Below are 27,726 nucleotides of genomic sequence, written 5' to 3' on the forward strand. Positions count from 1 at the left end.
AAAAAAAAAGAAAGAAAGAAAGTGGACAGGAGAAGACTTGAGCTGAGGAAGGGAGAACGACTGATGGGAAGGGCTGGAGATATCATTGGGGATAATTTAGGTCAAAGTAAATAATATATCTATATACAATGAAATACAGTATTGTGTGTCAACTAAGACATTTTTAAAATAAAAGTGCTTTGGGTTTATTGTTTTGTTTTTGTTTACTCCTTTGGAAACAAAGTCTTGCTAGACAGCCCCAGCTCTTCTGGAATTTGCTCTGTAGTACAGGCTGGCCTTGGACTCAGATTCACCAGCCTCTTTGCTTCCTGAGTGCTGGGAATAAAGGCATGGATAAAGTCAGTAAGCCAAATTCTTGTTAAAGTGAAAATGATTGCTTCTTGATTTTAAAATATTCAGTTCATGCTGTAATGGTATTTATTTTCTATTTTGGTTGCTGCATTTTTAGGTATCACACCAGGTTCTGAAAAGATCAGGAGAATAGTTGAAGTCTTAAGAGCTGATGTGATCCAGGGCCTGGGGGTTCAGCTTTTAGAGCAGGTGTATGATCTTTTGGAGGAGGAAGATGAGTTGGAGAGAGAGGTAAGTGTCATAAGCTGTGTCAAGCTGCTTGCGTTATAGACTTTTAATGTTTATTTTTAAATATGTACCATGCAGCTTGCCTATTTGAAGCACACATTTCAGTGATTTTTCATGTTTACTCATCAGTGCAATCATCACTGTTTGATGGACATTTTCACACCTCCCCAACGAAACCTCATACCATTAGCAGTATTCTGCATTGTCTCCTGAATCCTCACCCAGCCCTAAGCATGGGTTTTGCTTCTTTTTCTCTGCAATGTTACAACATCCGTGTTATGGTAGATATCCATTGATAGGTATCAGTACTCATGTCTTTATCATGACCGGATATGTTATCCTATGCATTTTGTTCACTTAGCAACTGATGGATATTTGCGTGGTTTAAACACAAGGTTTTGTGTTGCTTGATCATCAATAGCTATACTGGAATGTTTAAGCAATTTCCAGACCATGCCATTAAGTGACTACACCATTTTATACACTCACAAGTACATTCCAAATTCTCCACACCTTGGCAATAATTGTTATTGTCTCTTTGATCATAGACATCCTAGTGGGTATAAAATGGTATTCATTGTAAATTTGACTTATATTTTCCTGATGACTGCTGGTGTTGTATATATTTTCTTTTTTTTTTTTTTAAGGTTTATTTATTTATCATATACAAGTACACTGTAGCTGTCTTCAGACACACCAGAGGAGGGCATCGGATCCCATTACAGATGGTTGTGAACCACCATGTGGTTGCTGGGAATTGAACTCATGACCTCTGGGAGAGCAGTTGGTTCTCTTAACCGCTGAGCCATCTCTCCAGCCCCTGTATATATTTTCATATGTGCTATTTGCATATTTTCCTCAGAGAAATTTTTAAACTTGTGCTAATATTAAATTACTGACTTTTTATATATTCTGAATTGGATTGTCTCATCAGATGTAAGGTTTGCAAATGTCTCCCCTAATGTCTGGCAGTGTTTGAGTCACCCCTACACTGCTTATGAGCCTATACAGATCTTCTGTGTCTTGGACACTCTTGTATATTACTTCTAGGAGCTTCTCATAGGTTTCTCCTGCTTCTCACCTGAGGTCTCCTGATTTTAGTCTCAGCTTTGTAGTAGGATGATAGAGATGCCAATGGCCTGCACCTCTCAGAAACATGGCCTTTCCTTTGGAGCAAGAAGGCTGTGTTAGGATTTGTGGCAGTTTACTGGGATCCACACACTAAGACTATTGTTACCGATTTTATTTGCTGTTCTTTTTAAAGGGATTTTTATTTAGCTTTGACTGCTGTGTTTTGTTTTATGTATGGTGGTTTTGCCTGCATGTAAGTTTCTGCTTCCCCTCTACTCCTGATGCCTTTGGAAGAGGTCGGAATCAGATCCCATGGAACTGTAATTACAAATGGTTGTGCGCCTGCTGGGAATTGAACCTGGGTCTTCTGGAAAAGCAACCAGTCCTCATAACTACTGTACCAATTTTCCAGCCCTTGTTAAATAAGTGTTCTTGAATAAACATTTTTCTTTTTTTAATAAGTATTTTAAAATTTTCTTTTTAAAATCTCTAAAAAACTTTTTAGAGCCAGGCAGTGATAACACACACCTTTAATCCTAGCACTCGGGAGTCAGAGGGAGATAAATCTCTTGAGTTTGAGGCCAGCCTGGCTCACAAAGCAAGTTCCAGGACAGCCAGAGCTACACAGAGAAACCCTGCCTTGAAAAAACAGAAAACAAAAAATAATTTTTTAGACTTCATTTTTATGTGTATGAATGTCTGTCCTGCTTGCATGTTTGTTCATGTACCATGTGCGTGCCTAGGGCACATGTGCACTGGGTCAGAAGAGGGCATGTGATCTCCTGGAGCTGGAGTTGCAGACAGCTGTGTGCTGCCCTGTGGGCGTTGGAAAATGAAGACAGGTCTTCTACAAGAACAAGTGCTCTTTAACCTTTGAGTCATCTCTTTCTAAAATTACATTACTGTGTGTGCGTAAGAACACACATGCATACATGGACATGCCATGGCAAGCGTGGAGATTGAAGGACAGTTTTTGAGAATTGGTTCTCTCCTTCCACTCTGTGGTTTCTGAATGCAATGCAGGTCGTCAGGCTTCAGTGGCAAGTGTCTACTCACTGAGCCATCTTACTAGCCCTTGAATAAATATTCAGTCATACGTTCTACACCTGTAGATCCATTTCTAGACTGTTAGTGCTGTTTGCTTGTTTGCTTGTTTGTTTGTTTGTGTTGCTTTATTTTGTTTCTCAGTGACAGGATAGAACCAGGGCCTTGCGCATCTAGGCAAGCACCCTGTCTTTTCAGCAGGGTTTGGACATAATTCCCCATTTCCAGTCTGCAGAGCTCTACTGCAGAGCCACGGACAGTAGACCCAATCCCTTTTGTACTAAGTTCTATCTTTTAAGAAATTGTCGCAAGGCCCTGGGTTTGGTCCCCAGCTCCGAAAAAAAGAAAAAGAAAAAAAAGAAATTGCAATAGTCCTTCAGACTGTTTTTAAAACTATGTTTGTGTATGGAAGCAGGGCTTTATTCATGGTATGTGAGTCCTCTACCACTTAACTGCACCCTAGCCTCATTGACAGGTTTGGAGAGTCTAGGCCACGTGCTTTATAATAGCACTTAGATCTGGGAGGTGGTGACAGGTATTTTTAATTTAAGCACTCATGAGGAAGAAGTAGATAGATCTTCGTGAGTTCCAGGACTACCAAGCCTACACAGAGAAACCCTGTCTCAAAAAGCCAACCAACCAACCCACCGACCAACCAACCAACCCACCAACCAACCCACCAACCAACCAACCCACCAACCCACCTACCAACCAACCCACCAACCAACCAACCAACCCACCAACCAACCAACCCACCAACCCACCAACCAACCCACCAACCCACCAACCAACCCACCAACCAACCCACCAACCTACCAACCAACCCACCAACCCACCAACCCACCCACCAACCAACCAACCCACCCACCAACCAACCAACCAACCCACCAACCAACCCATCAACCAACCCACCAACCAACCCACCAAAGAACCAACCAACCCACCAACCACCAACCCACCAACCAACCAACCCACCCACCAACCAACCAACCCACCAACCAACCAACCCACCAACCAACCCACCAACCACCAACCCACCAACCAACCAACCCACCAACCAACCCACCAACCAACCCACCAACCAACCCACCAACCACCAACCCACCAACCAACCAACCCACCAACCAACCCACCAACCAACCCACCAAAGAACCAACCAACCCACCAACCACCAACCCACCAACCAACCCACCAACCAACCAACCCACCAACCAACCCACCAAAGAACCAACCAACCCACCAACCACCAACCAACCCATCAACCAACCAACCCACCAACCAACCCACCCACCAACAAACAATAAATAGCACTTGGTTTTTTCTTTCTCTGTTTTCTTCCGTTTTCTTTTGTTTCTGTTTTAGACAGGGTTGCATGAATCCTACTGTGACCTTAGACTTGTTATGCAGGTGAAGGTGACTTGATCTTCTGACCCTCCTGCTTCCACACCCCAAATACTGGGATTGTAGGCATGTGCTGCCAAACACAGTCAATGCAGCTGGAGGCCAAACCCAGGGCTCCCCATATGCAGGCAAGCATTTACTAGGTCACATCTCAGCCCCTGCACTTCGCATCTTGTGCTGATTAGTTTAACATTGTGTCTTGAGTCAGGCCTGTCTTTGTAACATAGACTGGCCTCCGATTGGTGGTCCTCCTGCTTCTGCCTCCTGATGCTGGTGTGATAGCTATGTGCTACCATTCTTAGCTAGGCTATCCTTTTATTCTTTCTTTGATTCTTTTCTTTTTTTTAAAGACAGGGTCTCATGTAGCCTAGGTTGGTCACAAATTCACTATGTAGACTGGCTTTGAATGCTTAATCCTCCTGTCTCCACGTCCAGATTGCATATTTTTACTAGCATACCATCAGAGTGATGTTATATATTCAGTGACTTACCAGAATATGGGTCATATCCACTCAGCATACTAGGTGTCATTGTAATTGTAAGTGTCGTTCATTTAAACGTCATAAGATAGATTGCGTGCTGTGCCCCTTGGGGTTACTAGTCAGGTTCTGTAAGCCCCGCCCTTTCTTCTGTGTTGAGCTTAGGTCTGACATTGCCTGCTTTCATAGTCACCCAGGCAGCTCTTGAGCTTGAGATTCTCCTACTTCTTCCTCCTGAGTAGCTGGGATTCATGTCTGGCTCTGAAGGCAGCAAGATATCTCAGCAGGAAAAAGCTCCTGCCATGTAAAGGTGGAAGGAGAGAGTCAACTCCGTGGAGTTGTCCTCTGATCTACATATGTGCACTGTGGTATGTTTGAACACACACAGACTGTACATAGATCATACACAATAAGTTTGTGTAAACAGAACTGCTAGTATTTCTCCATATGTTTTCCTCCTTGGTATTGTTGGATGATAACAAAATCAGGAGTGTAGAGAAAATGAAGCCATGTTTAATGTGCAGCTCAGCAGAAAGGGACAAAACACAGAGAAGGGTAGACGTGTCTGGCATGCTGATTTGGCAGTTTTTAAAGTTCTCAACCCAAGAAATTCCCATCCTCTTTAAAGATAAGTTCTTTATCTTACTGGGTTAGCTTATATAATGAGTACTCTGCAGCCTGAGACTGCCCCTCGGCCCCTTTCCGATGGGAACTCCATCATAGCCAGCTGCCTGCAGCCTCCCAAGTCACCCTGGGACTTAGAGCCTCCTGGTCGTTTGAAATGACACCTCACACTGAAAATGGACTAAATAGCTTAATTCTTACAGTGTGATACTTAAGAAGACTTTTGTTTTAAAGATTTCAAGAATTACTTTTCTATAATGTACTGATTCTCTTATCTTTCTCTCAATCAGGCACGATTACAGGAGCACATGGGAGACAAGTATACAACTTACAGTGTGAAAGCTCGCCAGTTGAAGTTTTTTGAAGAAAATGTGAGTTTTTGAGGTTTGTTCTAACATGCTGCCAGAACTAAAGATCTATTTTCAAAGGTTTTTTCATCTTAAAAAACCTGTTTCAGTCATTTGGAGGCTGACTACCATCCTTTGATATCGCTTGGAGTCTTCTTACCATAAAAAACTGAAGAGTTTGAAACAATATGAAACAAGTTCACAAAAGAAAAAAAACTTTGAATATCATGTTTATGAGAAAAATGTTCTGTTTGTTACTGTTTACTGAGCCTTAAGCCAACTTTATATTTAGTTTATTTTTTTAAAGATATTAACTAGCTTGAAATGGGGCCAGAAAACATTGGGTTCAACTGTATGATAGTGATAGAAGCAACAAGAGAAACAAACCATGTCTTGTGCTGATGCTTGCTACCGTTAATAACCTTAGCGAACAGTTCATTCTCCAATATCAATTCACTCTTCTGGGAGTAGATTTAAAGAACATGAGGTTCTGTGTTGCATTTGAACAGTTGGTTTTTACACAGCAGTGGACTTTTATTACTTGATTTAGTCTGAACGTTAGCGAGGTTGTCTTTAGACCCTTAGAACTCTTTTTTATTTTAAAGATTTATTTTATTATATATCAGTACACTGTAGCTGTCTTCAGACGCACCAGAAGAGGGCATCAGATCCCATTACAGATGGTTGTGAGCCACCATGTGGTTGCTGGGAATTGAACTCAGGACCTCTGGAAGAGCAGTCAGTGCTCTTAACCACTGAGCCATCTCCCCAGCCCCAGAACTCTTGTTCAATCTAAAGTATAACTTTGTAAGTCACTATGATTGACATGTTTGATCTCTTTTTCCCATCAGCAAAAACATTCTCTTAAACATGAATTCCTCTTTCAGTTAAACACTAAGTCCAGGTCCTGTTGGATATATGCAATGCTTGTCTTTATGCACAGCCAAGTGTCAGCTGAGTCCCCACATTTCAAATGTGTAAGGTAAGGCTGGGTGCAGTAGTGCACACTTGAAATCCTAGCACCTGAGAAACAGAGGCAGGTGGGTTATGAGTTCAGTGCTAGCCTGGATGGCAAAGTGAAGTCAAGGGCAGCTCAGACTACAGAGGGAGGCCCTCGTCTCAAAAAAGTCATAATTGCATATCACATGTTGTGTTAGTTATTTTAATAAGTAATGTCCATCTAAAAAGATTTTTATAAATAAAATACACGTTGTAGTGGTTTGAATATGCTTGGCCCAGGGAGTGTTACTGTTTGGAGGTGTGGCCTTGTTGGAGTAGGTGGTCACTGTGGGTGTGGGCTATAAGACCCACTTACTAGCTTCCTGGAAGTCAGTCTTCCACTAGCAGCCTTCAGATGAAGATGTAGAACTCTCAGCTCCTCCTGCACCATGCCTGCCTGGATGCTGCCATGTTCCTGCCTTGATGATAATGGACTGAACCTCTGAACCTGTAAGCCAGCCCCAATTAAATGTTGTCCTTACAAGAATTGCCTTGGTCATGGTGTCATCTGTTCATAGCAGTAAAACCCTAATTAAGACACAAGTCTTTAGTAAAATTTCACTTAAAAATTAATCTTATGTGTGCGTCTCTCTCTCTCTCTCTCTCTCTCTCTCTCTCTCTGTGTGTGTGTGTGTGTGTGTGTGTGTGTGTTTCTCTTCTTTCGAGTTTGTTGTGAAATGTTTAATTTCTTGTGTTTTCTTTAGTATAGTTACCCTCCTTGTGTTGGAGATTTTGTTCCAGTACCCTCTGTAGGGCTGGATTAGTAGAAAGATGTTGTTTAAACTTGGTTTTGTCACAGAATATCTTGGCTTTTCCATCTATGGTGATTGAGAGTTTTGCTGAATATAGTAGCCTGGGCTGGCATTTGTGTTCTCTTAGGGTCTGGATGACATCTGTCCAGGATCTTCCAGCTTTTAGAGTTTCTGTTGAGCAGTCTGGTGTAATTCCCATAGTTCTGCCTTTATATGATACTTGACCTTTTCCCCTTACAGCTTTTAATATTCTTTCTTTGTTAGGTTGGATCTTTTCATTTTGTCCTGAATTTCCTGGATGTTTTGGGTCAGGAGCTTTTAACACTTTGTGTTTTCTTTGACGGATGTCAATATCTTATATGGTTATCTAACATACTAGTGACTTTATCTTTAGATCTTGAATTCTGTTGGTGATGTTTGCACCTGTAGCTCCTGATCTCTTTCCTAAGTTGCCCACCTCCAGGGTTGTCTGCCTTTGTGTTTTCTATATTGTTTCTATTTCCATTTTTTTGGTCTTGAACCGTTTTGTTCAATTCCTTCACCTGCTTGATTGTATTTTCCTCTTTCAAGGACTTATTTGTTTTTTCTTTAAGGCTTCTCCCTGTTTTCCTGTGTCCTCCTGTATCTCTTTGAGGAAGTTCTTTGTGTCTTCTTTAGAAGCCTCTTTTACCTTCATGAGATGGGACTTTTAGGTCATTATCTGGCTTTTCAGGCATGTTAGGGGAACCAGGGCTTGCTGTAGTGGGGGAACTGGGTTCCGATGGTGCTGTCACATATGATCTTGCACTTGCCTCTTGCCATCTTGTTATCTCTCATGTTAACTGGCCTGGGTGTCTCTGACTGAAGCAGGCCCCCTTGGAGGTAGGCGGAGCTCTGTGACCTGGGTTAGAGCCAGTCTCCTGAGAGGCAGACCTCCTGTATCCTTGGTTACTGCCTCCCTCCTGTGCCAGCCTGTGGGGTGTGAGAGGATATGAGGCCCACTGATCTGGCCTGGGTAGAGAAGTAGACCAGAAGGCTTTCCTTTAGTTTCTAATTTATTGGTATATTACAAATATTTTACTATTAAAAATTATTTTACTAGCTTTAAAAAAAAAGTTCTCCCATTCAACAAAACCAAACCACTAGTGGTACTTTTAATCCCAGTGCTCGGTAAGCCAAATTCAGGAATTCTGTGACTTGGAGACCAGCCTGGTCTCTGCAGGGCTGCATAGGAAGACTGTCTCAAAAAAATAGTTCTATCTTTTCATGTTTCAGTAGATTTATTTAAACATTCACACGTTTCCATCTTCATTTTAAAACGAATTGAACCCGGGTCCTCTGGAGGAACAAGCCAGTGGTCTTAACTGCTGAGCCGTGCAGCCAGCTGACTTAGTTTGGGTCTTACTGCTGTGAGGAGACACCGTGACCAAGGCAGCTCTTATAAGGACATGTCATTGGGGCTGGCTTACAGTTGCAGAGGTTCAGTCCATTACCATCATGGTGGGAAGCATGGCGGCATCCAGGTAGACATGGGGCTGGAGAAGGAGCTGAGAGGTCTACATCTTGGTCTGAAGGCAGCAGGAAAGACTGTCTCTTCCACACTGGACAGAGCTTTTGAGCACTGGGAGCCCTCAGAGCCCACCTACATGTTGACACACTTCCTCCAACAAGGTTACACCCCTAATAGTGCCACTTTACATAGGGCAAGGATATTCAGGCCTTACCAGTCCCTTGGTTTTTAATTCTACCTGGATGTTTCTAACTACTGAATCACATTCATTATATTTAATACTATGCCACATCTTCTGCCTTTTCTTATAAAAGACTCTCTTCTGGGTTTGTTGAATTACACTCAGGAAGTCCCATGATGCATATGGTTGTTATTAATAATTCTCCCACACCCACTCGTAACATGAGGCCTTTAAGCATATTTTCTTTTCAGTCATTTGGAAATATTAAAAGGAATGTCAAGATTTACAGTGACTCCCTTCAAGCACATGTTCAAGTACATGCTCTTGTTCCAGAGGTGCCAAGCACTGTTTTACCACAGATTCACATTGGTAAGTTTCTCGGAAGTGTTTGCTATTAATAAGAACTTACTGTCTATTCCCTTCCCTCTTCTTCACTCCCAGATCCTAGATTTCCTTTCCCTTCTTAGGCCCACTCCCCTCCTGGTCTAGGTTGGCCACTGAGGGTCTTGCTCATTCAGAGTTGGATGGAGGTGCCCTGAGAGAAGTCTGGGTAGGGCTAGGTTCTCAGGATCACCTCACCCACAGCTTCCTCCCAGGCATCTGACTGGACTCTAATGGCTTCCTGGGGACTCTGAGTCTGAGACCTCCTCATCTCTAGTCCACTAGAATTATTTAAAAATTGATCAAAAATCTAAAAAGCACCTTTTGGGGGACTTGTGAAACAGCTCTATAGGCAAAAGCTTTTGCTACCAAGCCTAACATCCCAAGTTCGATCCCTGGAATGCACACAGAAGTGACTGCTATAACTGTCTTCTTTGACCTCTACTTGTGGGCCCACATACAGTACATACAAGTAAGCTAACAAAACAATGGAAAAACAGACCAACGGGCTGTTGGTACAGCTTAGCCAGTAAAAGCATCTGGGCTCCATCTCCAGGAACGTGGTGTGAAGAGAGAAGCAGCCCCTGCAAGCTGTTCTTACCTCAGTGTGCGCTCTCTTACACACGCCGTAAGGCAATTCTTAGAAAGTAAGAAATTAAAAACAACCCACTAGGAAGACGCAGTGACAGAAATGGTGCTGCTTATATTTTCAAAACAAGAACATTTAACCGACACAAGATCCATCAGATAGAGAACTGCTTCATGAATTTTAATTGAAACCATTTGGGCTAGGCATGGTGAGGGCAAGCCTTTAATTCCAGTACTCAGAAGGCAAGGGCAGGTGGAACTCTGAGTTCCAAGGTCAGCCTGGTCTACAAAGTAAGCTCCAGGACAGCCAGGGCTACATTGAAAGACCCTGTCTCAAAACACCAAACCAAGCAACAACTCATCCTCAAAACAGTTTGAAGTCTCAGAATGGAACGTGAGACTTGGATAGTTATAAACAGGACGTTCAAGCCAGCTATGGCAGCATATGCCTGAATTCCCAGCACTTTGAGAAGGTAAGAAAGGATGTTGAGGGGTTGAGGATTTAGCTCAGTGGTAGAGCGCTTGCCTAGCAAGCACAAGGCCCTGGGTTCGGTCCCCAGCTCCGAAAAAAAAAAAAAAAAAAAAAAAAAAGAAAGGATGTTGAACTTGGAGACAGCCTAGTCTACATAGTAAGAACCCTTGCAAAAGTAGTTTTTAAAAGAAAACAAACGTACTAGGAGTTATGAGGTGTTTATTCACTGCACACATGAAAGAAGCGACATATACCTGTATGTCCGGTTCTCCAAAACAAGCTTACGAAGAACAGTATAAAATAGTTATGACTTAAAATAATGCCGGTTAGAAAGGAAGCCAGGACAACTACATCTCCACACAGCTGTGCTGTAAGAACATAGGTGGTTTAAGCTGTTTTGGTTATGAAAGCAATCCAGCCATCTTACAGGAAACAAAAAGCAGGTGCTGAATCGTGAAAGTCCCAATCAGTTATTTTTAGCATGCCTCTTAATTTTTCTGTCCCCTGATTTCTTGTCTTCTGTGCCTGAGTCTTGAACAGGTAACCACTTCAGGGGATGGCGGCGGTAGATGGGCCACGGAGGAAGTGTCAGCTAGATCAGAACAGAGAAAAGGCAGCATTTATTTCCATTCAAGGGTTAAGAGATCATTAAGTACATCTGATCCCCAAATAACCACTAAGCTAAAGATTAACAAGTTGACCAGACAAAATATGTGAGGGGTGTGAGAACAAGCCTTAAGTGTTTACACATGCGAGTTTTAAGAACTAAATGAAATATGGAGGCAGCATGAGCAAAGTAGGACGCCTCTGCCATATTTGGTCTTACTGCCTAGAAAAGGTGAGGAAGAAAGTGAGAAAGCTCTCCAGCCTTACGGAGCTCATGCATCTGACACATTTAACATTCTACTTTTCATAGAATGGAAAGCAGAAACATCAACGGAAAAGAAGAACAAAGAGCTGATTCTGCTTCTCATTACTAGGTCCAATCAAGTTTCCTGACTCAGAAAACTTATGTTGCTAATACTCAAACGCTCACAAATGTCTTACCAAACACGAGAAAGCAAACCCAGCCATAACTATGTAGACGGTCCACCCGAACTGTTCAGCCACATACCCGTAGATAAATCCAACTATCTGAAAAGAAACAAAGTATATAAAATGCAGTCAAGCCAAGGGAAGCGTGATTAAGAGTTAAAGGGAATAATACTTACTGCAGAAAAAAGAATAATTCCCTGAAACATCTGTTCAGCTAGCTTCTGCCCCTTGTAATCCTAGGGACGAAAAAGAATATGAAGAGTTGGTCCTACTACCAAAGGACTGCAATTCTTGTAGGGAACTGTTTGGGCATAAGGTAGCACTCAACGCCAGGAGTTTCCCAGAAGGGCCCGAGAGTAAAGAAGCAAAAATTGATTTTCCAGGGAAACTTGGGCATCTTAATAGATCACGGGAAAGGGGATTCATTCTGGGGAAGAAAAGAAGGGGAAAGTGAAGACAATCTTAGGAATTGCGAACCACGCTGCACCAGTCGGTGCTCCAGCGGGGGTCTTAGAAGTCCCTAGGCTCCAAAAAGGCGTGCGGGGAAATCTGGGACGCGCGCCCTCACCATCTGGGTGGGCAGCGAGCTCAGGTGTTCCAGCATGGTTGCCGAAGACTGATACCGACAGTGAAACGAAGGTAGCTGACTATTAAGGAGTGTGGCTTGCGAAGTGCGATACCGAAAGCAGCCAGGCCGACCAGCCAAGCGCCTCTCTTCGGCTGTGGCCCCGGAAGCGGATGTCTCCGACGGGCTCGCACAACCCCTGGCCCCGCCCCGCGCCATCACCAAGGAGGTAGGTCTCTTAGCTTTCCTAGAACCCTGTACACTGCTCACGGGGGGGTGGGGCAGCGACCTGGCCAGAGCATAGTGCACCGGTCAGTGCTCCTGGCCGCTCGGAGCCGCAATTGCGGCGGGAATCACTTGCGGGCTGCGCCTCCCTTGCTTAACCGTCGCCGGCGCGCTCCGCGTCTCCATAGCGACGACCTTTACTCAGGGAGGACCCCGGCGGTGGGGTTGCCCCGTGGCGCCTGCAGCACCTGGCTCTCTGGCGGAGGGAGGCACGGTTAGACTAGGGTTTGTGGCACTACGTGGCTGCTGCAGAGCTGGCCGGCCAGTGGGCCACGGCCAGAGAGCGGCGGACGCGGGCGGCCCGGCGGTGGACCCGGGCCTGGGGCCTGCGGAGCGAGCGCTGAGCTGGCGGGGCGGGCCGGGGCGTGGGCGTGGACGGTCCCTCCTCCCAGCGCAGGTAAAGGCGGCAGCGCTGAACCTCTGAAGGCGACGATTCGTCGGACGCCGCCCTAACCTGTGGTGTCAGTGCGTGGCGGGATCCCGGGAGCGCCTCAGCACGTCCCCATCACTCCTAAGCGTAAGGAGGTTTCTAATGACCCTTAGAATTAGGGAAGATAACGGAGGCGCATTCTCCAGGGAAAGGCGATTGCCTCGGAGAAGAGCGGCGAGGCCCTGGTCTCGTTTTATGTAGGGGATCCCAAATGCTGCCCAACACTTTGCTTGCCGGTTTCCATGGCTCTCACATTCCCAGACCAGTCCTTCCTGGAAAAGACCAACCAAGGGTTTCCCTTACCCCTGTCTTTCAAGGGTTGTGTATATTTTAAAAGGGTGAGCCCTTCCCTCATTAGAGAGCTGGATGAGGTGCCGTATTCAGACAGACCATTCTGGGGATCCCGTCCTCTGTGGCCATCTGCCTCCCTGGACTCTGCTGTGCATGCAGAGTCAGGCACATATGGCAAGATGCTAGGCACTCCAGGCTGGGAGGTGAGTGCCTACTGCCGGCATCTACACATCGTGGAGCCGCCAATACTTTTATTTATTTACTTACTTACTTAATTATTTTGATTAGCCAGCAGACCAGGGCACAGTGGTGACTTAGAACTTGGAAACTTGGTGTCAAGGAAGATGTCCACTATTGAATTGAACTAGCTGTGGGGGAATTAGGAGATGGAGCTCAGGGAGGTGTAACATGTGATTTGGGGAAGTTTCCTGACCATGAAAGACAAGTAGGACCTAGCCAGTAAAGTGTGTGAAAATGCCCCAAGTATTCTTCCACTTTGACACCATTCAAAAAAAAAAAAAAAAAAAAAGACAAATCCCTTTGACCTAGGACAATGAACGACAACAATTTTCATGGGTCTTTTTTCCTTTCCCCTTCCCTACATTTTTTTAGTTGTATGAATAGACTGGCTCTGTTACAAGAATAAATAGACGAATTCCTCAGGGTTGTATCCCTACCAGTGTGCTTCATAGGATGGGAGTAGTTTTAGAGACCAGATAGTATTTGAACTACAAAAGATGGAAAAACAGAATGGTTTTGCCATATTCCTTTTGACCCAAGGCTCCATTGGAATCTCATTCTTTTTCTTATTCTGGAATTTAGTGTCTGTGATTATTAAGATTGCAGTAAGATCTTTTCTTCATTGGAGAACTGGACTCCTGGTTTAGCAAGAGTATTCCACAGATGTCACATGCCTGACGGTCTTAGGTGTCAGGGATGCAGCAGTAGGATTACATTTTCATTTAACCCCCTGTTTCTGTAGAACTTACTTCACAGGTTACAGATACACACATTCATAACTGAGAGGGAAGAGTGAGGTGGTTGGTATAGGAGAACGCAGAAAGATGCTACTGGTGACCTCCACAAGAGCAGTTTGAAAATAAGACCAAACGGGGTTGGGGATTTAGCTCAGTGGTAGAGCGCTTGCCTAGGAAGCGCAAGGCCCTGGGTTCGGTCCCCAGCTCCGAAAAAAAAAAAAAAAAAAGAAAAAGAAAATAAGACCAAACATCTAAGAACGTAGGAAGCAAACGCAGAGAGAGAAGAGTATCTCAGATCGTTTGAGTCATTTAGTATGAGGGAGGCAGAGACATGGACCTGTGTGTCAGTCCACTGGAAGTGCTCCATCTTCCTCTCCACCCTCCACTCCTACCTCTACTCCCTTTAACTGGAAGACACTAGGACATGTTTGCGTGTGGATGGGTGTGGTCTACCAGGAATGGAAAGAAGTTGATGCTATGTGAGAACAATTGCAGGATAGGGTGCAGAGCACCAGTGGGAATCCTTTCATGGATATATATGGTCCATAATGTAATAGAGAAAAGTTGCTTTAAAAAGTTATTGAGACAATAAGCAGAGGTGTTTAGCTCTAGCTTGTTTTTTTTAAGTGGAGGTATGCTAGAAAGGTGGTGGGTGAAGTACTTACCTCACAAGTGTGAGGACCCGAGTTCAAATTCCCAGGACCTATGTAAATGCAGGGTGAGTGTGGCAGCCCACACCTATAATGCCAGCACTCAGGAGGTGGAGATGAGATCCTGAGAATAAGTTGACTGAAGAGACTGGCAAGTTGTGGGTTTCATTGAAACTTGGACGGAAAACACCTGACATCAACTTCTGACTTCTCCACACATTCACACCTGCTAGCAACATGCATGCATGCATGCATGCATAGCACACACACAAGCAAAACAAAGAAAGGAAAGGTGAAATTCCAGCACTGGAGCAGCAGGATCAAAAGTTTTGGGTCAGCCTGAGCTGTATAGAGATCTTGTCTCAAAAACAATAAACTTAGGATTCTTTTATATTAATGGATAATCTCTGTCCTGGGCTTCCTGTGTGTGTGTTTATGAGGAGTTTCTATATAGATGGTTTGGGAATATAAAGGTTTTGTAATTTCTGAGCAGAAGAACCATGAATTTTATGCTGCTGCTACTGTGCTCGCGCTCGCTTGCTCTCTCTCTCTCTCTCTCTCTCTCTCTCTCTCCCCTCTTCCTTCTTCCTTCTTCCTCCTTCCTCCCTCTTCTCCATACACACAGTGTATATGAAATTTTGAGAGCTTCTCTTTTTTCTTCTCTTTCTCCTTTTCCTCTTCCTCCTCCTCCTCCTCCTCCTCCTTTGTATATGAGTACAGTGTTGCTGTCTCCAGACGCACCAGAAGGGGACATCAGATCCCATTACAGATGGTTGTGAGTCACCATGTGGTTGTTGGGAATTGAACTCAGGACCTCTGGAAGAACAACCCTCGCTCTTAACTGCTGAGCTATCTATCTCTCCAGCCCTGAGAGTTTCTTCTTAACAGACCAAGGAACCCTCATTACGAGGAAAGACATTATGATGAGACTCTGAAAGCTGGTGTTTTTCAAGTAGCTAGAAGACTTTTATCAGCAAGTGCTTTGTGTCACTTATCTACTTATAGAAAATGGGTGCTTGCTTGAAGCTCCTTTGTGTGTGTGTGCATGTACGTGCATGTGTGTGTGTGTGTGTGTGTGTGTGTGTGTGTGTGTGTGTTGACTTCCAGTCTATATACAGTGCAGTGTGTAACTGTCACTGGAGGTTGACTTCCAGTCTATATACAGTGCAGTGTGTAACTGTCACTGGAGGTTGACCGGATAAAACATTGCTTTTTGCACCTGCAACTAGCTGGGGTTTATTGCAATAGGATCGTTTTATTCAGTCTTGGTGGAATTTAACACAAAGCAGGGAGATGTTAAGGCTTTATTGAGTAACTCCCAGTCTGCCATCTTCTGTAGGTAAGACTCAGCCTATGGCATGATAAAAAAATACCATAGGGGGAAAAAAGGGGGGAGGCTGGAGAGATGGCTCAGCGGTTAAGAGCACTGACTGCTCTTCCTAAGGACCTGAGTTCAATTCCCAGCAACCACATGGTGGCTCACAACCATCTGTAATGGGATCCGATGCCCTCTTCTGGTGTGTCAAAGACAGTGACAGTGTACTCACATACATGGAATAAATAAATAAGTTTTTAAAAAGAAAAGAAATACCATAGGGTATATTATGTGTATTCTTTTATTCTCTCTGTGTACATTCCTCTGTATGTGTAAGTATACAAGTGAAGAGACCATAGGTCGACCTTATGTGGTGTTCCTCAAATGCCCATCCACCAGCGATCCTCCTATCTTCAGTGATGGGTTATCGGTCTGCCGCCACACCACGCCCACGGTTTATGTAGGCTCTGGGAATCTACTTGTCCTTATGTTTGACTTGAACAGCCAGCTTTTTTTTTTTCCAGAACTGGGGACCGAACCCAGGGCCTTGCGCTTGCTAGGCAAGCGCTCTACCACTGAGCCAAATCCCCAACCCTTAACAGCCAGCATTTTATGGACTGACTTCTCTTCCCAGCCCACAATGAAAAGTTTAGTGCGTGTGCGTGTGCCTGTGCGTGCGTGTGCCTGTGCGTGCGTGTGTGTGTGTGTGTGTGTGTGTGTGTGTGTGTGTGTGTGTGAGAGAGAGAGAGAGAGAGAGAGAGAGAGAGAGAGAGAGAGAGAGAGAGAGGAGAGAGCGCGGGAGAGTGAGTGAAAGCCTGCACGCCATGGTGTGCACGTGGAAGTAAGAGGACAGTTTTCAGAAGTCCATTCTTTCTATAGTTTCTGGGGATCAAACTAGTCATTAGGCTTGTCCTACAAGCCATCTTGCTCACTGAGCCATCTTTCTAGTCTATAATATGTATTTTTTCAGAGTAAGTTTACTGGTGTAATGTGTTTTGTATATTTTGTTCTAAAAAGAAGTATGTTTACACATTTTAGATTGTTCATTATAAGTCCGAGTTACATGGTCTCAGATTTGTAATATGACCCATGGCCCATTTTAAAACATATCCCTGCTTTTTAAATGACCTTGGGAAATTAAATGTCCAACGTGCACACAGTTCAGATTAGCTTACTTAGCAGTGTGGTTTTGTCGACAGTGCTTAGTAAAATAAATATCACTATCTGTATGTTACACACTGCCATGGGTGGCGCTTACAAAGGTTTAAAGGTCTTACATTTGCATCCCAGCGCCTTGGAATCATAAAGTGTGTCTTCAAGAAAATATTTTCAAGAGATTGTTGTAAAATTTCATTTAATTTATATAGTTCCATAAAAACATATTTCACAATCTTGTTTCCATTGAATTGTTTGTTTTGTGAAAGTAAAGGTGTCACACGAGCAGAGGCAGCCTAGAGAGCACCAGTATGTGGCACCACTTTCTTAGTGCTCGGTCTTTTTATCAACACAGATGGATCTGGGGAAGCCTTGTGTTTGTGTGTTGTGCTTGCAGGTGTGCAGAGTGGGGTGGGGGGCCTTCAGTGTCCTGCTCTATCTCTCTGCTTTAATCCCTTGAGAAAAAGTCTCTTACTAAACCTGGAGCTAGGCCGGTGGTCAGCAAACCTCAGCCATCCTCCTGTCTTTGCCTTCTGCAGTTCTGAGGTAACAGGTGCAGTCGACCACGCCCAGCTTTTGATACAGACGGAGATCTTTATGGTACCCAGCCAGCACTCTCACCCACTGAGCCTCAGCCTAGCTTGTTTTTTCTTTTTCTTTTTTTTCTTTTCTTTTTTTCGGAGCTGGGGACTGAACCCACGGCCTACTGAGCTAAGTCCCCAACCCCTGCTTGTTTTTTCTTAAAGCAGATTGTTCCGTGTATGCATGTTTACTCTTTGTGTATGTCTGATGGGCATGCAGTGCCTACAGAGACCAGAAGGCGATGACTTTCCTGGAACTGGAGTTAAAAGTCATTCTGATGCACTCTGTATGACCACTGGGAACTGAACCTGGCTTTTCTGTAAGAGCAGCGAGTGTTCTTAACTGCTAAACCATCTCTTCATCTCTGATCGAAGATTCTTTTTTAAATTTATGTATTTATATGAGTGCACTATACCCTGTAGCTGTCTTCAGATCCCATTACAGATGGTTGTGAGCCACCATGTTGTTGCTAGAACTTGAACTCAGGACCTCTAGAAGAACAGTCAATTGTCTTAACTGCTGAGCCATCTCTCCAGCACCTCGATTTTTTTTTCTTTTTTTCTTTTTTTTTTTTTTTTTTTTTTGGAGCTGGGGACCGAACCCAGGGCCTTGCGCTTGCTAGGCAAGCGCTCTACCACTGAGCTAAATCCCCAACCCCGATTTTTTTTTTTAATATGTGTTTGTACATCTGTCTCTTGGTTTGCCAAGTGTGTGCAGGTGCCTGTGGAGGCCAGAGAGGGCTTCCCCTCTCCTTGACCTGGAGTTACAATTATGAGTCACCTGATCAATGCGGGAAACTTGGGTCCTCTGGGGAAGTGGCATGCTCTCTTAAACTCCTAGGCCATTTTCTACATCCCTCTTAAATAGAATCTTTGAGAATAGCACTAACTCATCAGATTACTTTGTCAGAGACACCACAGTCCATTGTTGTAGAACATTTGTTCACATTGGAAAAACCTGTTTCTTTCTAGTTGTGGTGTAGTTCAGCCTTAGTACAACACACCTTTAATCCCCATGGCTGGAATACAGACATGCCCATGGTACGCACCTGGAATCCTAACAGTGAAGGGAAGGTTCGTTTTTATAGGAAGCAGCCATGTCTGAAAGTGATGTCTAATTGAGTGGCAGACAAAGTGACATATTTGACAGAACAGGATATGCCCCCTCTCATAAGAACAGAGAGGAAAGGGAAAGCTGCTTACGAGAAGCAGCACAGAGAGAGACGAGGGAGGAGGCAGTTTTCCTGGGGCAGGTGTACAGGGCAGGTTGCAGAGAGAACAAGCCAGACACAGGTGAAGCCAGAGGATTAGAACAGATTGTCGGAGTTAGTTTGATAGAGAAAAAGTCAGAGGCTGAGAGAGAAGCCAGATGTCTGAGTGGAGAGGAGTGTTAGCCAGAACAGCTGAGTCTAATCAGCCAACCAGAGTTCAGACAGAACAAGAAGGGTGAGCTCATTCAGCAGCAGGTCTCAGAGGCTGAGCACATTCTAGGCGCTGATTAGATGTAGGAAGGCTGGCCGCTCCCAGGACACAGAGGCAGTGAACCTCGAAGATGACAATTACTACAGGAGAATAAAGTTACTTTTGGGGTTGGTTGGTTGGCTGGTTTTTTTGAGACACGCTTTCTCTGTGTAGCCCTGCCTGTCCTGGAACTTACTCTGTAGGCCAGGTTGTCGAGCTCAGTGATCTGCCTGCCTCTGTCTCCCGAGCACTGTGACTAAGGGCGTGCACCACCACATGCAGCCTAGCTAGGTGTTCTAAACAGAGTCAATCCTGAAATGTTTCTCCAGTCTCTAGACTTCAGACACCTCTCTTGGTAGGTTTTTTCTTGTATGCAGTGTAACGAGGCTAAAGCTATGTGTCTCTCCTTATACTACGGAAGTATTTGTATGTGATCATCATAAAGTTTCAGTTCCCCTATTGTGTGCCTGGAAGTTATTAATTAAAAAAATAAAGGTCTGGCAAAGTATCACATGTTCCTTTTGTTTCTATCTGAATAGTGCAGAAGCATTTTGATGACTATTCTCGTGTACTCACTGACTTTGGGGGCTTTTTTTTTATAGGATTAATTTTTAATGTTTATGTAAGACAGAAGAAAAGGATGTCATTCCGTAAAGGTATGCACCCCCTTCCTTTCCCCTCCCTCCCTCTAAGTTCTGTTGTTTTTATATTTACCAAGGCCAAAGCTGTAACACAGGTCTTCCTGTTTCAGTAACCATCATCATCTGGGCCCTGGCCGTCATTCTCTTCCTACTGGCTTTGCACCATAACTTCCTCAGCTTGAGCAGTTTGTTAAGGAATGACGTTTCAGGTATGGGAGCCTTTACTTTACTAGCCCTGTACTACTGTCTGTTGTTAAGGACCTGGAGGTCCCCCGGCCTCACATCCTAAGGTTTATCGCTATGTTGAAGAAAACTTCTGTCTTGCTCTTACAAAGGCTCAGATAAAGTAGAGAGAGCAAACCAAAGAAAGAACAGTTTGGCTTCAGCAGATGAGATGTAGTGGAAAGGGGTGTCTGCAAAAGGGAGGAAGGGAACACTTGGAGTTTATATAGGAGGTCTGGGATGGGAATTAATACAAGTTCAGAGTTGATTGTCCAGACATGGTTGTTCATCTTTACAAACTGCCTTGCTCAGGCTGTCTGGAGAAGGTGGATAGTGGGTCACTGAGGTAGGCAACAGCAGTGACCGGGAAGGAGCTGGAGCCTCAACAGAGGGGCTTCATGTGGTGCCGCCCACTGAAGTCTTTGCTAAGGATTGATCTGAGAGAATATTCCTTTCTGTCAAGTCAGAGGCCTTGAAGAATGTCTGTGGACTGCCATCCTCTTGTCTTTCCTCAGGCCAGACCTTTAAGGGATGGCTGTGGGCAAGTGTCCGGGGCGTTTGATGCCTGCCTTTGTCACTACAGGTGTCAGTCAGTGTGGGGACCTTCTCGTGGTAATCACGTCAGAAATCATACCGTCTTACTGTGTATTACATTGCAGTTATTTAGTTCATGTGTTTCTACTTGAAGTGAGGGACATTTGAGGCTTCTGGTTGTTTGTTAAATATCTTGAGACCAGATCTTCTGGCTCAGGCTGGCTTCATCACTATAAAATTAATTTAGGCTGTCCTTGAACTCCTGACCCTCATGCTTCAGCCTCCATAGTGATGGTATTACAGGTGTGAACCACAATATCCTTGTTTTAAAAAATAATTTTTGAGGATAGATGTGACAATACACCACAAAATCCTAGCAATTGGGAAACTGAGGCAGGGCAAGAGAATCATGAATCTGAGGCCAGTCCAGACTAAAGCAAGACTTTGTTTAAAAAATTCAAGTTATATACCAAGTCAAGCTCAGTCAGAGAGAGTCATAAGATTCTCTCAGGAGGGAGAGCCAGATTTACCTCTGGAGGCTGAGATGGAGTCAGTCAGTATTAGTTGAATAAGTTATTTCATTGACCTAAAAAACTACTTTAAAATTTTTGACTGGTAACTTCTAGTCCTTTTTTTTGTCCTTTTCTTATTATATATTTTTCTATATATTTAAGATTATACTAAATTTCATATGATAAACATTTCCATGTGATTTTTATCATAAGCATAATATAAATTTCATATACACAATTAAGACTTTTTTACATTTATTTGTATATGTACCTTTAATGTTATAAGTTTATTTGTATCCACAAGAAGATATGTTTTCTTAATAACTTTTAATTTTTGATGACAATCCCACAGTAAGAACTGAATTTCATGTAGCATATACTTAGACATAATTGTTTGTCTGGTTAGCATTTATGTTTTATTCATAGTTATAACTCCAGTGCTAGACATTACGTAGCACATACTAAGTCCTCAATGTTCATTGACAACTAAATGAGTGTGCAGCTGTCCCTCTATCGTCATAAGACTGGCTAGACCCAAGTCTTCAAATACTGTGTCTGTTGTATAAAATTTCATAGAAAAAAACTTGCATATAACTTGTAACTTATATAGTACTATGTACTATAAAGTGTTTCTAGATTGCATATAATATCTTATATACCATAAATCCTTGCTGTATTATTTAGGTCCTAATGATAAAAATCATGGTTCTATAAATTTAGTACAATAGTTTATTTCTATGTGAAAATCATAAATAAGGAGGATCTTCTGTATCATGAAAGCCAAGAAGGATGGTTTACAGAGTAATACCACAGTTACGTATTAAATTTCCTTTTTTTAAAAAAATTTTATTTATATGAGTGTGCTGTAGCTGTCCTCAGACACACCAGAAGAGGGCATGGGATCCCATTACAGATGGTTGTGAGCCACCATGTGGGTGCTGGGAATTGAACTCAGGACCTCTGGAAGAGCAGTCAGTGCTCTTAACCACTGAGCCATCTCTCCAGCCCTAAATTTCCTTTTTAAATGTAATTTTCTATTCCTATTTAAACTTTAATCCTCGGCCTTGGCTTAGAAGTAGAGAGCCTGCGCAGCATACGCTGTGCTTGTCCCAGCACCACGTGTGAGCAGGTTCTCATCATGACCCGTTACACTGACTTCTGTCCCTTCATGGCTTGCAGTTTGGAGGACAATTTGTAAGTATAGATCAGTGCCTTGTTTTGGTGCATTTGGTTGAACCCAGGCCTTATACATGCAGAATGCATCCATTCCTGCTGAGCTAGATCTCAGCTTTAAATTTTGTTTTTAAGAAAGAATGATTAAGGGGTTTTGGATTTAGCTCAGTGGTAGAGCGCTTGCCTAGCAACCGCAAGGCCCTGGGTTCGGTCCCCAGCTCTGAAAAAAAGAAAAGAGAAAAAAAAAAAGAAAGAATGATTAAGGTAAATGTACACCTTTAAGGCTGTTTATAAACTGTCTTAATACATTCTAGAAAGTTCTGTAACTTCCCTACTAATGGTGTACCAAGAGTGTTGCCAGATTTTTTTTTTTTTCTTTTTTTTTCGGAGCTGGGGACCGAACCCAGGGCCTTGCGCTTCCTAGGTAAGCGCTCTACCACTGAGCTAATTCCCCAGCCCCAGATTATTTTTTAAAATTCTTCCACTTGTCTAAAAGTGGTTACATAAGGGAAATACGTTTTCCCGTTGTGTGCCTCCCACTTACTGGGCAAGAATGAGTTAGTAGTTGCTATAATTCTCATGCTATCTCCTTCCATGTCTTGGACTCTGTTAAAAAAAAAAACAAAAAAAAAACAAAAAAAAAAAAAAAAAACAAAAACTTGCTTACTTCCAGCACTCTGGAATCAGAGACAGAGATCTCTGAGTTTGAAGCTGACCTGGTCCTCATAGTATGTTTTAGGCCAGCCAGGACTACCTAGCAAAACCCTGTTTCAAAGCATAAAACAAAGAAACAAAAAACAATCCAAAACAAGAACAAAAATTCATGAGACTGTGTCCCAGTGCTTTCCTTGTTTGTCCTTTTCAGATTCAGGAATTGTGGGGCTTCAGCCCATAGACTTTACCGCAAATTTTCATCAACATCCAGTAAATGAGAGACAAGAAGAGATTCCCGTGGTTATTGCTGCCTCTGAAGATAGGCTGGGTGGGACCATTGCAGCCATAAATAGCATTCATCAAAACACTCGCTCTAATGTAATTTTTTACATTGTTACATTCAATAGAACAGCGGACCATCTCAGGTGAGCACTGTGTTCCTAATTGATTCTATTCTGCTTCTACTTGATGGTCTTCATAGGGACCATTTTACAACACATTTATATCTTTCTGTTTTAACACACACACACACACACACACACACTACAAATAGTTTTCCTTATGATTGTGTTTTTCAGGAAGTAACCTAGCTGTCATAGTCATACTGTTAACTCCACGGTTCTTTTAGGAATAGGTCTCATGTTTAGCACCCTGACTTTCTGAATAAGGGAAGCAGTATGTGATTTGCTGGTCAGAGCTTCTTACAGATATGCATGCACTAAGCACTGGGTTCAATTCCCACCATCACAGAAAGTGGGCATGGTGGGTCATGCCTGCCATCCCAGCATTCAGGAGGTAGAAGTAGGAGGATTAGACGTTACAAAGGAACCCTTAAAACTACAAAGTGAGTTTAAGGACAGCCTGGACTATATTAGACTGTCTTTAAAAAAATTAAAAACAGGGGTTGGGAATTTAGCTCAGTGGTAGAGCGCTTGCCTAGCAAGTACAAGGCCCTGGATTCGGTCCCCAGCTCCGAAAAAAAAAAAAGAAAAAAAAAAGAAAAATAAATAAAATAATTAAAAACAAAAATCTAACAATTTATTCTGAAAAGCAGGTTTTCAGAGTTTTAGATAGTTATGCCCTTCTTAAGGCTTTCTCCATGGTTTCACACTCATGAAAATATGTTCTCATTCTTGAAAAACTAAGAACCCATTCAAGATACAGAAACATACTGCAGGCTTGTAATGGACTAGAAAAAATATGTAGTGTTTTTGCAGGTAACGGGTTCTTCTCACAAACAGTGCCTCAGACAGAGTCAGGTGGGTGAATTTCTTAGGTTCATCACAGTAAAATAATAATCATTTTACAGCTGACAGATCGAATACTAGTTTTATTGATAACTAGCTTTTACTACCACTGTGATTTGATTCATAGTGAATTCATTGATTTGCCTTTGGAAGGCAAAGAATTCTGTGGTCCAGCTGGCCATGGTATGGACCCTTGTAATTTCAGCATGTGGGTGGCTGAGGAGAATAGTGAGAGAGTGCTTCAAGAAAATAAGTAAAAGTCCATGTTTGGTCCAAAATAAGTAGTCCATGTTTGCCTGGGTGTCCTCAAGTCTAGTTTCTATAGTAGTTTGGTTATGGGAGAAGAGATTGTCTCATAGAGTCTTGGTTAAAAAGGAACTTTGGTGGGAATACCTTCATTCATCTTAAGTGAGGAACCCCTAGAGACATAAAGGACTTGAAACATCTATTTAGTTCCTAGGATCTCTCTTACATTATATTCTGTTGTTGTAAAAATATATATATTAAAAAAAAAAAAAGTTGGGGATTTAGCTCAGTGGTAGTCCCCAGCTCCGAAAAAAAAGAAAAAAGAAAAAAAATATAAAAAAAATATGGTTGTCTTTTATCCCGCTTAGGTCCAGCACTGCAGTGCCCCCAAGTTATCTGCTGGATATCTTAATTCTCGGTCAGCAAAGCGTCTCACCCGCTCTGCTCCATCCCATATCACACCTCTCTGAGCCGTCAGCAATCTCTCTACCTATCCAGTTCCCAAGGCAGGTTTCCATGCCAGAAACACACATCCCAACTCTGTGGCAGCCCAGACCAGCTACCCCACACTCCATTACACTTACATTGCTACATGAAAGAACACACAATACAATAACCTCTGATCCAATTAATAAGATATAATTGCCCACCTAAACATACAAAGCCCAATACACATCCATCCCTTAAGAACATTTATAACATCCTGTAAAAGAACAGTGTGGAATCTTAACGTCACCCGCCATATTGTCCTGCCACGGCTTCTCTCTCTCCTCTCTCTCTCTCCTCTCTCTCCTCCTGCCTCTTCCTCTTTCCATTCCAGTCTCCTCTTCCTTCAAACTTCTCTCCCGCCCATCCTTCCTTCTCACCCAATGACAGGCCTCCTTCTATCTTGTACCTGCCTCACCTGTGACATCATCCCACAATATTCCGCCACTGTTAGAAAAGCATAGAAAGATACGGCTATATACATTAGAAACATGACCAAACGTGTTTTTTTCTTCATCAGGTCCTGGCTTAACAGTGGTTCCCTGAAAAGCATCAGGTACAAAATTGTAAATTTTGACACTAAACTTTTGGAAGGGAAAGTAAAGGAGGATCCTGACCAGGGGGAGTCCATGAAACCAGTGAGTTCCATGTTGTTTCTATGGGGGTGTATTTGACTAGAACACCTGATAACTCTGACTACAGTGCAAGGAGTCCCCTAGGGACCGAACCTGGGGACTCTAGAAGTCCATTGTCTGTTTAACCTGGGTTCTTGTACAAATAAAAGCCCAGCTATTGTATCCTAAGCTGATAATTCTTCTCTCTTTTTTTTTTTTTCCTCCTCCAGTTAACTTTTGCAAGGTTCTACTTGCCAATTCTGGTTCCCAGTGCAAAGAAGGCCATTTACATGGATGACGATGTAATTGTACAAGGTGCCAAAGAATGAGTTGTTGGTCTGGGTTCGGGGCTGTAATGGGCTGTCTGTGGTCTACTATAAACGTCCACCATTTGATAGACGTGAGAGGGACAGACTCTCAGGACCAGTGCAGGTGTTCGTCTCACTTTATCCATTTCAGGTGATATACTTGCCTTATACAATACCCCACTGAAGCCAGGACATGCTGCTGCATTTTCAGAAGACTGTGACTCAGCTTCTACTAAAGTCATGATCCGTGGAGCAGGGAACCAGGTAAGGTACTGCAAATCTTGCTCCTTAGGAAAGCTTAATGAGGTTTTCAATTCAGGGCTGCATCTTACATTAACCAGTCACTGCTCTCCAAACCTCACACCTACTTTTCTAGACTCTGTACATTTATGAAGTTTACAACCAAACTGTCCTTGAATGTTCTGGTAAGACAAACTCTAGATCCCAACTGTATTTCTATAGGATCTGTCCCTTTTGCTAATAAGTTAGGAAGTCAAGAAGCTCAAATACTGCCTGATGACACGCCTTTAATCCTAAACTCTTGAGTCAGGTAGATCTGAGTTGGAGGCCAGCCTGGTCTACTGAGTGAGTTCCTGAACAGCCAGGACAACAGAGAAACCATCTTGGCAGGGAGGTGGGAGGATTCAACTACTGACTTAAAAACTCATCTTGTTTGAAGCAGTAAATATTTTGTTTTTTAGTACAATTACATTGGTTATCTTGACTATAAAAAGGAAAGAATTCGTAAGCTATCCATGAAAGCCAGCACCTGCTCCTTTAATCCTGGAGTTTTTGTTGCCAACTTGACTGAGTGGAAAAGACAGAATGTAACTAACCAGCTGGAAAAATGGATGAAGCTCAATGTAGAGTAAGTATGTAACTAACTTAGCTATTAAAACATTGAACAGTTGGTCTTACTCTTCACTAACGTGCTGTTTCACAGAGAGGGACTGTACAGCAGAACCCTGGCTGGCAGCATCACCACACCTCCTCTGCTTATCGTATTTTATCAGCAGCATTCCACCATTGACCCTATGTGGAATGTCCGCCACCTTGGTAAGTATCAAGTCAAGCTGGGAATAATGGTTGATGCTAGTAATCCTAGCACTTGGGAGCCAAGGAGTACCGTGAGTTCTGAGGTTAGCCAGAGCCACCCAGCAGACCCTACATCAAAATAAATACCCACCGGCTTCACTGACCTATCCTGGACTGACTCCTCATATCCTGGACGATAACCAGCGTCTTCCTTTATGTTTCTTCAGCCTAGCCTGGCATTCTGTCTTATTTGGCACTTTCTTATTTAAGGTTCCAGTGCTGGAAAACGGTATTCACCCCAGTTTGTAAAGGCTGCCAAGTTACTTCACTGGAATGGTCACTTCAAGCCTTGGGGAAGAGCTGCTTCATATGCTGACGTTTGGGAGAAATGGTATATTCCAGACCCAACAGGCAAATTTAGTTTAATCCGAAGACATATGGATACCTCAAACATAAAGTGAACTACAATCTAAGCTAAACATGACACTCAGGAAATCCTGGAAGACACACTATGTGGGAAGATAACAGTTGTAGGGCTTGAGAGTCTTCTCTGTACCAACCACAGAAAACATGTCAGCTGGGTAGAGATCACAGATCTCCAGATGACTACCAATGTCTCCATCTGCCTTACCAAATGTTTGCTTACTTACTATACTGCTGACTGACCTGAAGGACAGAATGAGGACACCAGCCTAAGTTCATTAAGCTGCTGTAGGTAGGAACTGCTGTTTGGTTTTAGTTTTGTAACCTGTGGCCTGGTTTGTAAATAAAATAAAACTTTCCAATAGACCTTTGCTTGCCCATATTTTAAGAATGTAAACACTGCTGCTCTTCCAAAGTTCAATTTCCCCCACATCAGGTGAAAATTTTTATCATTCCAGGGAAACCTATTTCCAAAGAGA

At 43.1% G+C, this 27,726-nt stretch overlaps 3 protein-coding genes across 14 annotated transcripts in view; 2 read left to right on the forward strand and 1 right to left on the reverse strand.

Annotated features, from left to right (window-relative positions):
* Nek4 (NIMA-related kinase 4) overlaps nt 1-7,031 on the forward strand; it is a 42,045-nt gene extending 35,014 nt beyond the window's left edge. For 2 of the 3 annotated variants that reach the window (XR_015639390.1, XM_087588103.1), the window contains exons 14-15: nt 449-582; nt 5,489-7,031. Coding sequence is in view for 2 of the 3 variants with exons in the window: in XM_087588103.1 (XP_087444229.1) it covers nt 449-582; nt 5,489-5,581 (227 nt within the window). In the remaining variant the exon portion in view is untranslated. 3 annotated transcript variants of the gene reach the window in all.
* A 3,578-nt stretch (nt 7,032-10,609) lies between these two features.
* Spcs1 (signal peptidase complex subunit 1) lies at nt 10,610-12,178 on the reverse strand. The gene is made up of 4 exons (NM_001131006.1): nt 12,011-12,178; nt 11,619-11,678; nt 11,455-11,541; nt 10,610-10,999 (listed from the first exon to the last, which is right to left on the reverse strand). Exons 1-4 carry the CDS (start codon nt 12,044-12,046, stop codon nt 10,874-10,876), a joined length of 309 nt encoding a protein of 102 aa, NP_001124478.1. The 5' UTR covers nt 12,047-12,178; the 3' UTR covers nt 10,610-10,873.
* A 19-nt stretch (nt 12,179-12,197) lies between these two features.
* Nucleotides 12,198-27,613, forward strand: Glt8d1 (glycosyltransferase 8 domain containing 1). 10 transcript variants are annotated; one of them, XM_087588105.1, is made up of 10 exons: nt 12,198-12,236; nt 19,755-19,808; nt 19,904-20,002; nt 23,100-23,313; nt 25,388-25,505; nt 25,712-25,796; nt 25,941-26,053; nt 26,491-26,657; nt 26,733-26,845; nt 27,095-27,613. In XM_087588105.1, exons 2-10 carry the CDS (start codon nt 19,793-19,795, stop codon nt 27,283-27,285), a joined length of 1,116 nt encoding a protein of 371 aa, XP_087444231.1. In that variant the 5' UTR covers nt 12,198-12,236; nt 19,755-19,792; the 3' UTR covers nt 27,286-27,613. The 10 variants fall into 10 exon arrangements, with proteins under 10 accessions (XP_087444231.1, XP_087444235.1, XP_087444238.1 ...); XM_087588109.1 differs by having other exon boundaries at nt 26,524-26,657; XM_087588112.1 differs by having other exon boundaries at nt 25,388-25,423.
* The last annotated feature ends 113 nt before the right edge of the window (nt 27,614-27,726 follow it).

Source organism: Rattus norvegicus, chromosome 16 (genome assembly GCF_021556685.1).
Source record: "Rattus norvegicus strain SHRSP/BbbUtx chromosome 16, alternate assembly SHRSP_T2T, whole genome shotgun sequence".
Lineage (NCBI taxonomy): Eukaryota > Metazoa > Chordata > Mammalia > Rodentia > Muridae > Rattus > Rattus norvegicus.

What these genes read in the sequence shown, in the direction of transcription:
- Spcs1 (NM_001131006.1), bottom strand. Translation starts at nt 12,046, where the DNA reads ATGCTGGAACACCTGAGCTCGCTGCCCACCCAGATG. An exon ending in GCTCGCTGCCCACCCAGATG is followed by an intron (nt 11,679 to 12,010) that starts GTGAGGGCGCGC and finishes TTTCGTCCCTAG; the next exon opens with GATTACAAGGGGCAGAAGCT. An exon ending in GAATTATTCTTTTTTCTGCA is followed by an intron (nt 11,542 to 11,618) that starts GTAAGTATTATT and finishes GTTTCTTTTCAG; the next exon opens with ATAGTTGGATTTATCTACGG.
- Glt8d1 (XM_087588104.1), top strand. Translation starts at nt 18,724, where the DNA reads ATGCCCATGGTACGCACCTGGAATCCTAACAGTGAAGGGAAG. An exon ending in GTTAAGGAATGACGTTTCAG is followed by an intron (nt 20,003 to 23,099) that starts GTATGGGAGCCT and finishes TGTCCTTTTCAG; the next exon opens with ATTCAGGAATTGTGGGGCTT. An exon ending in AGAACAGCGGACCATCTCAG is followed by an intron (nt 23,314 to 25,387) that starts GTGAGCACTGTG and finishes TTTCTTCATCAG; the next exon opens with GTCCTGGCTTAACAGTGGTT.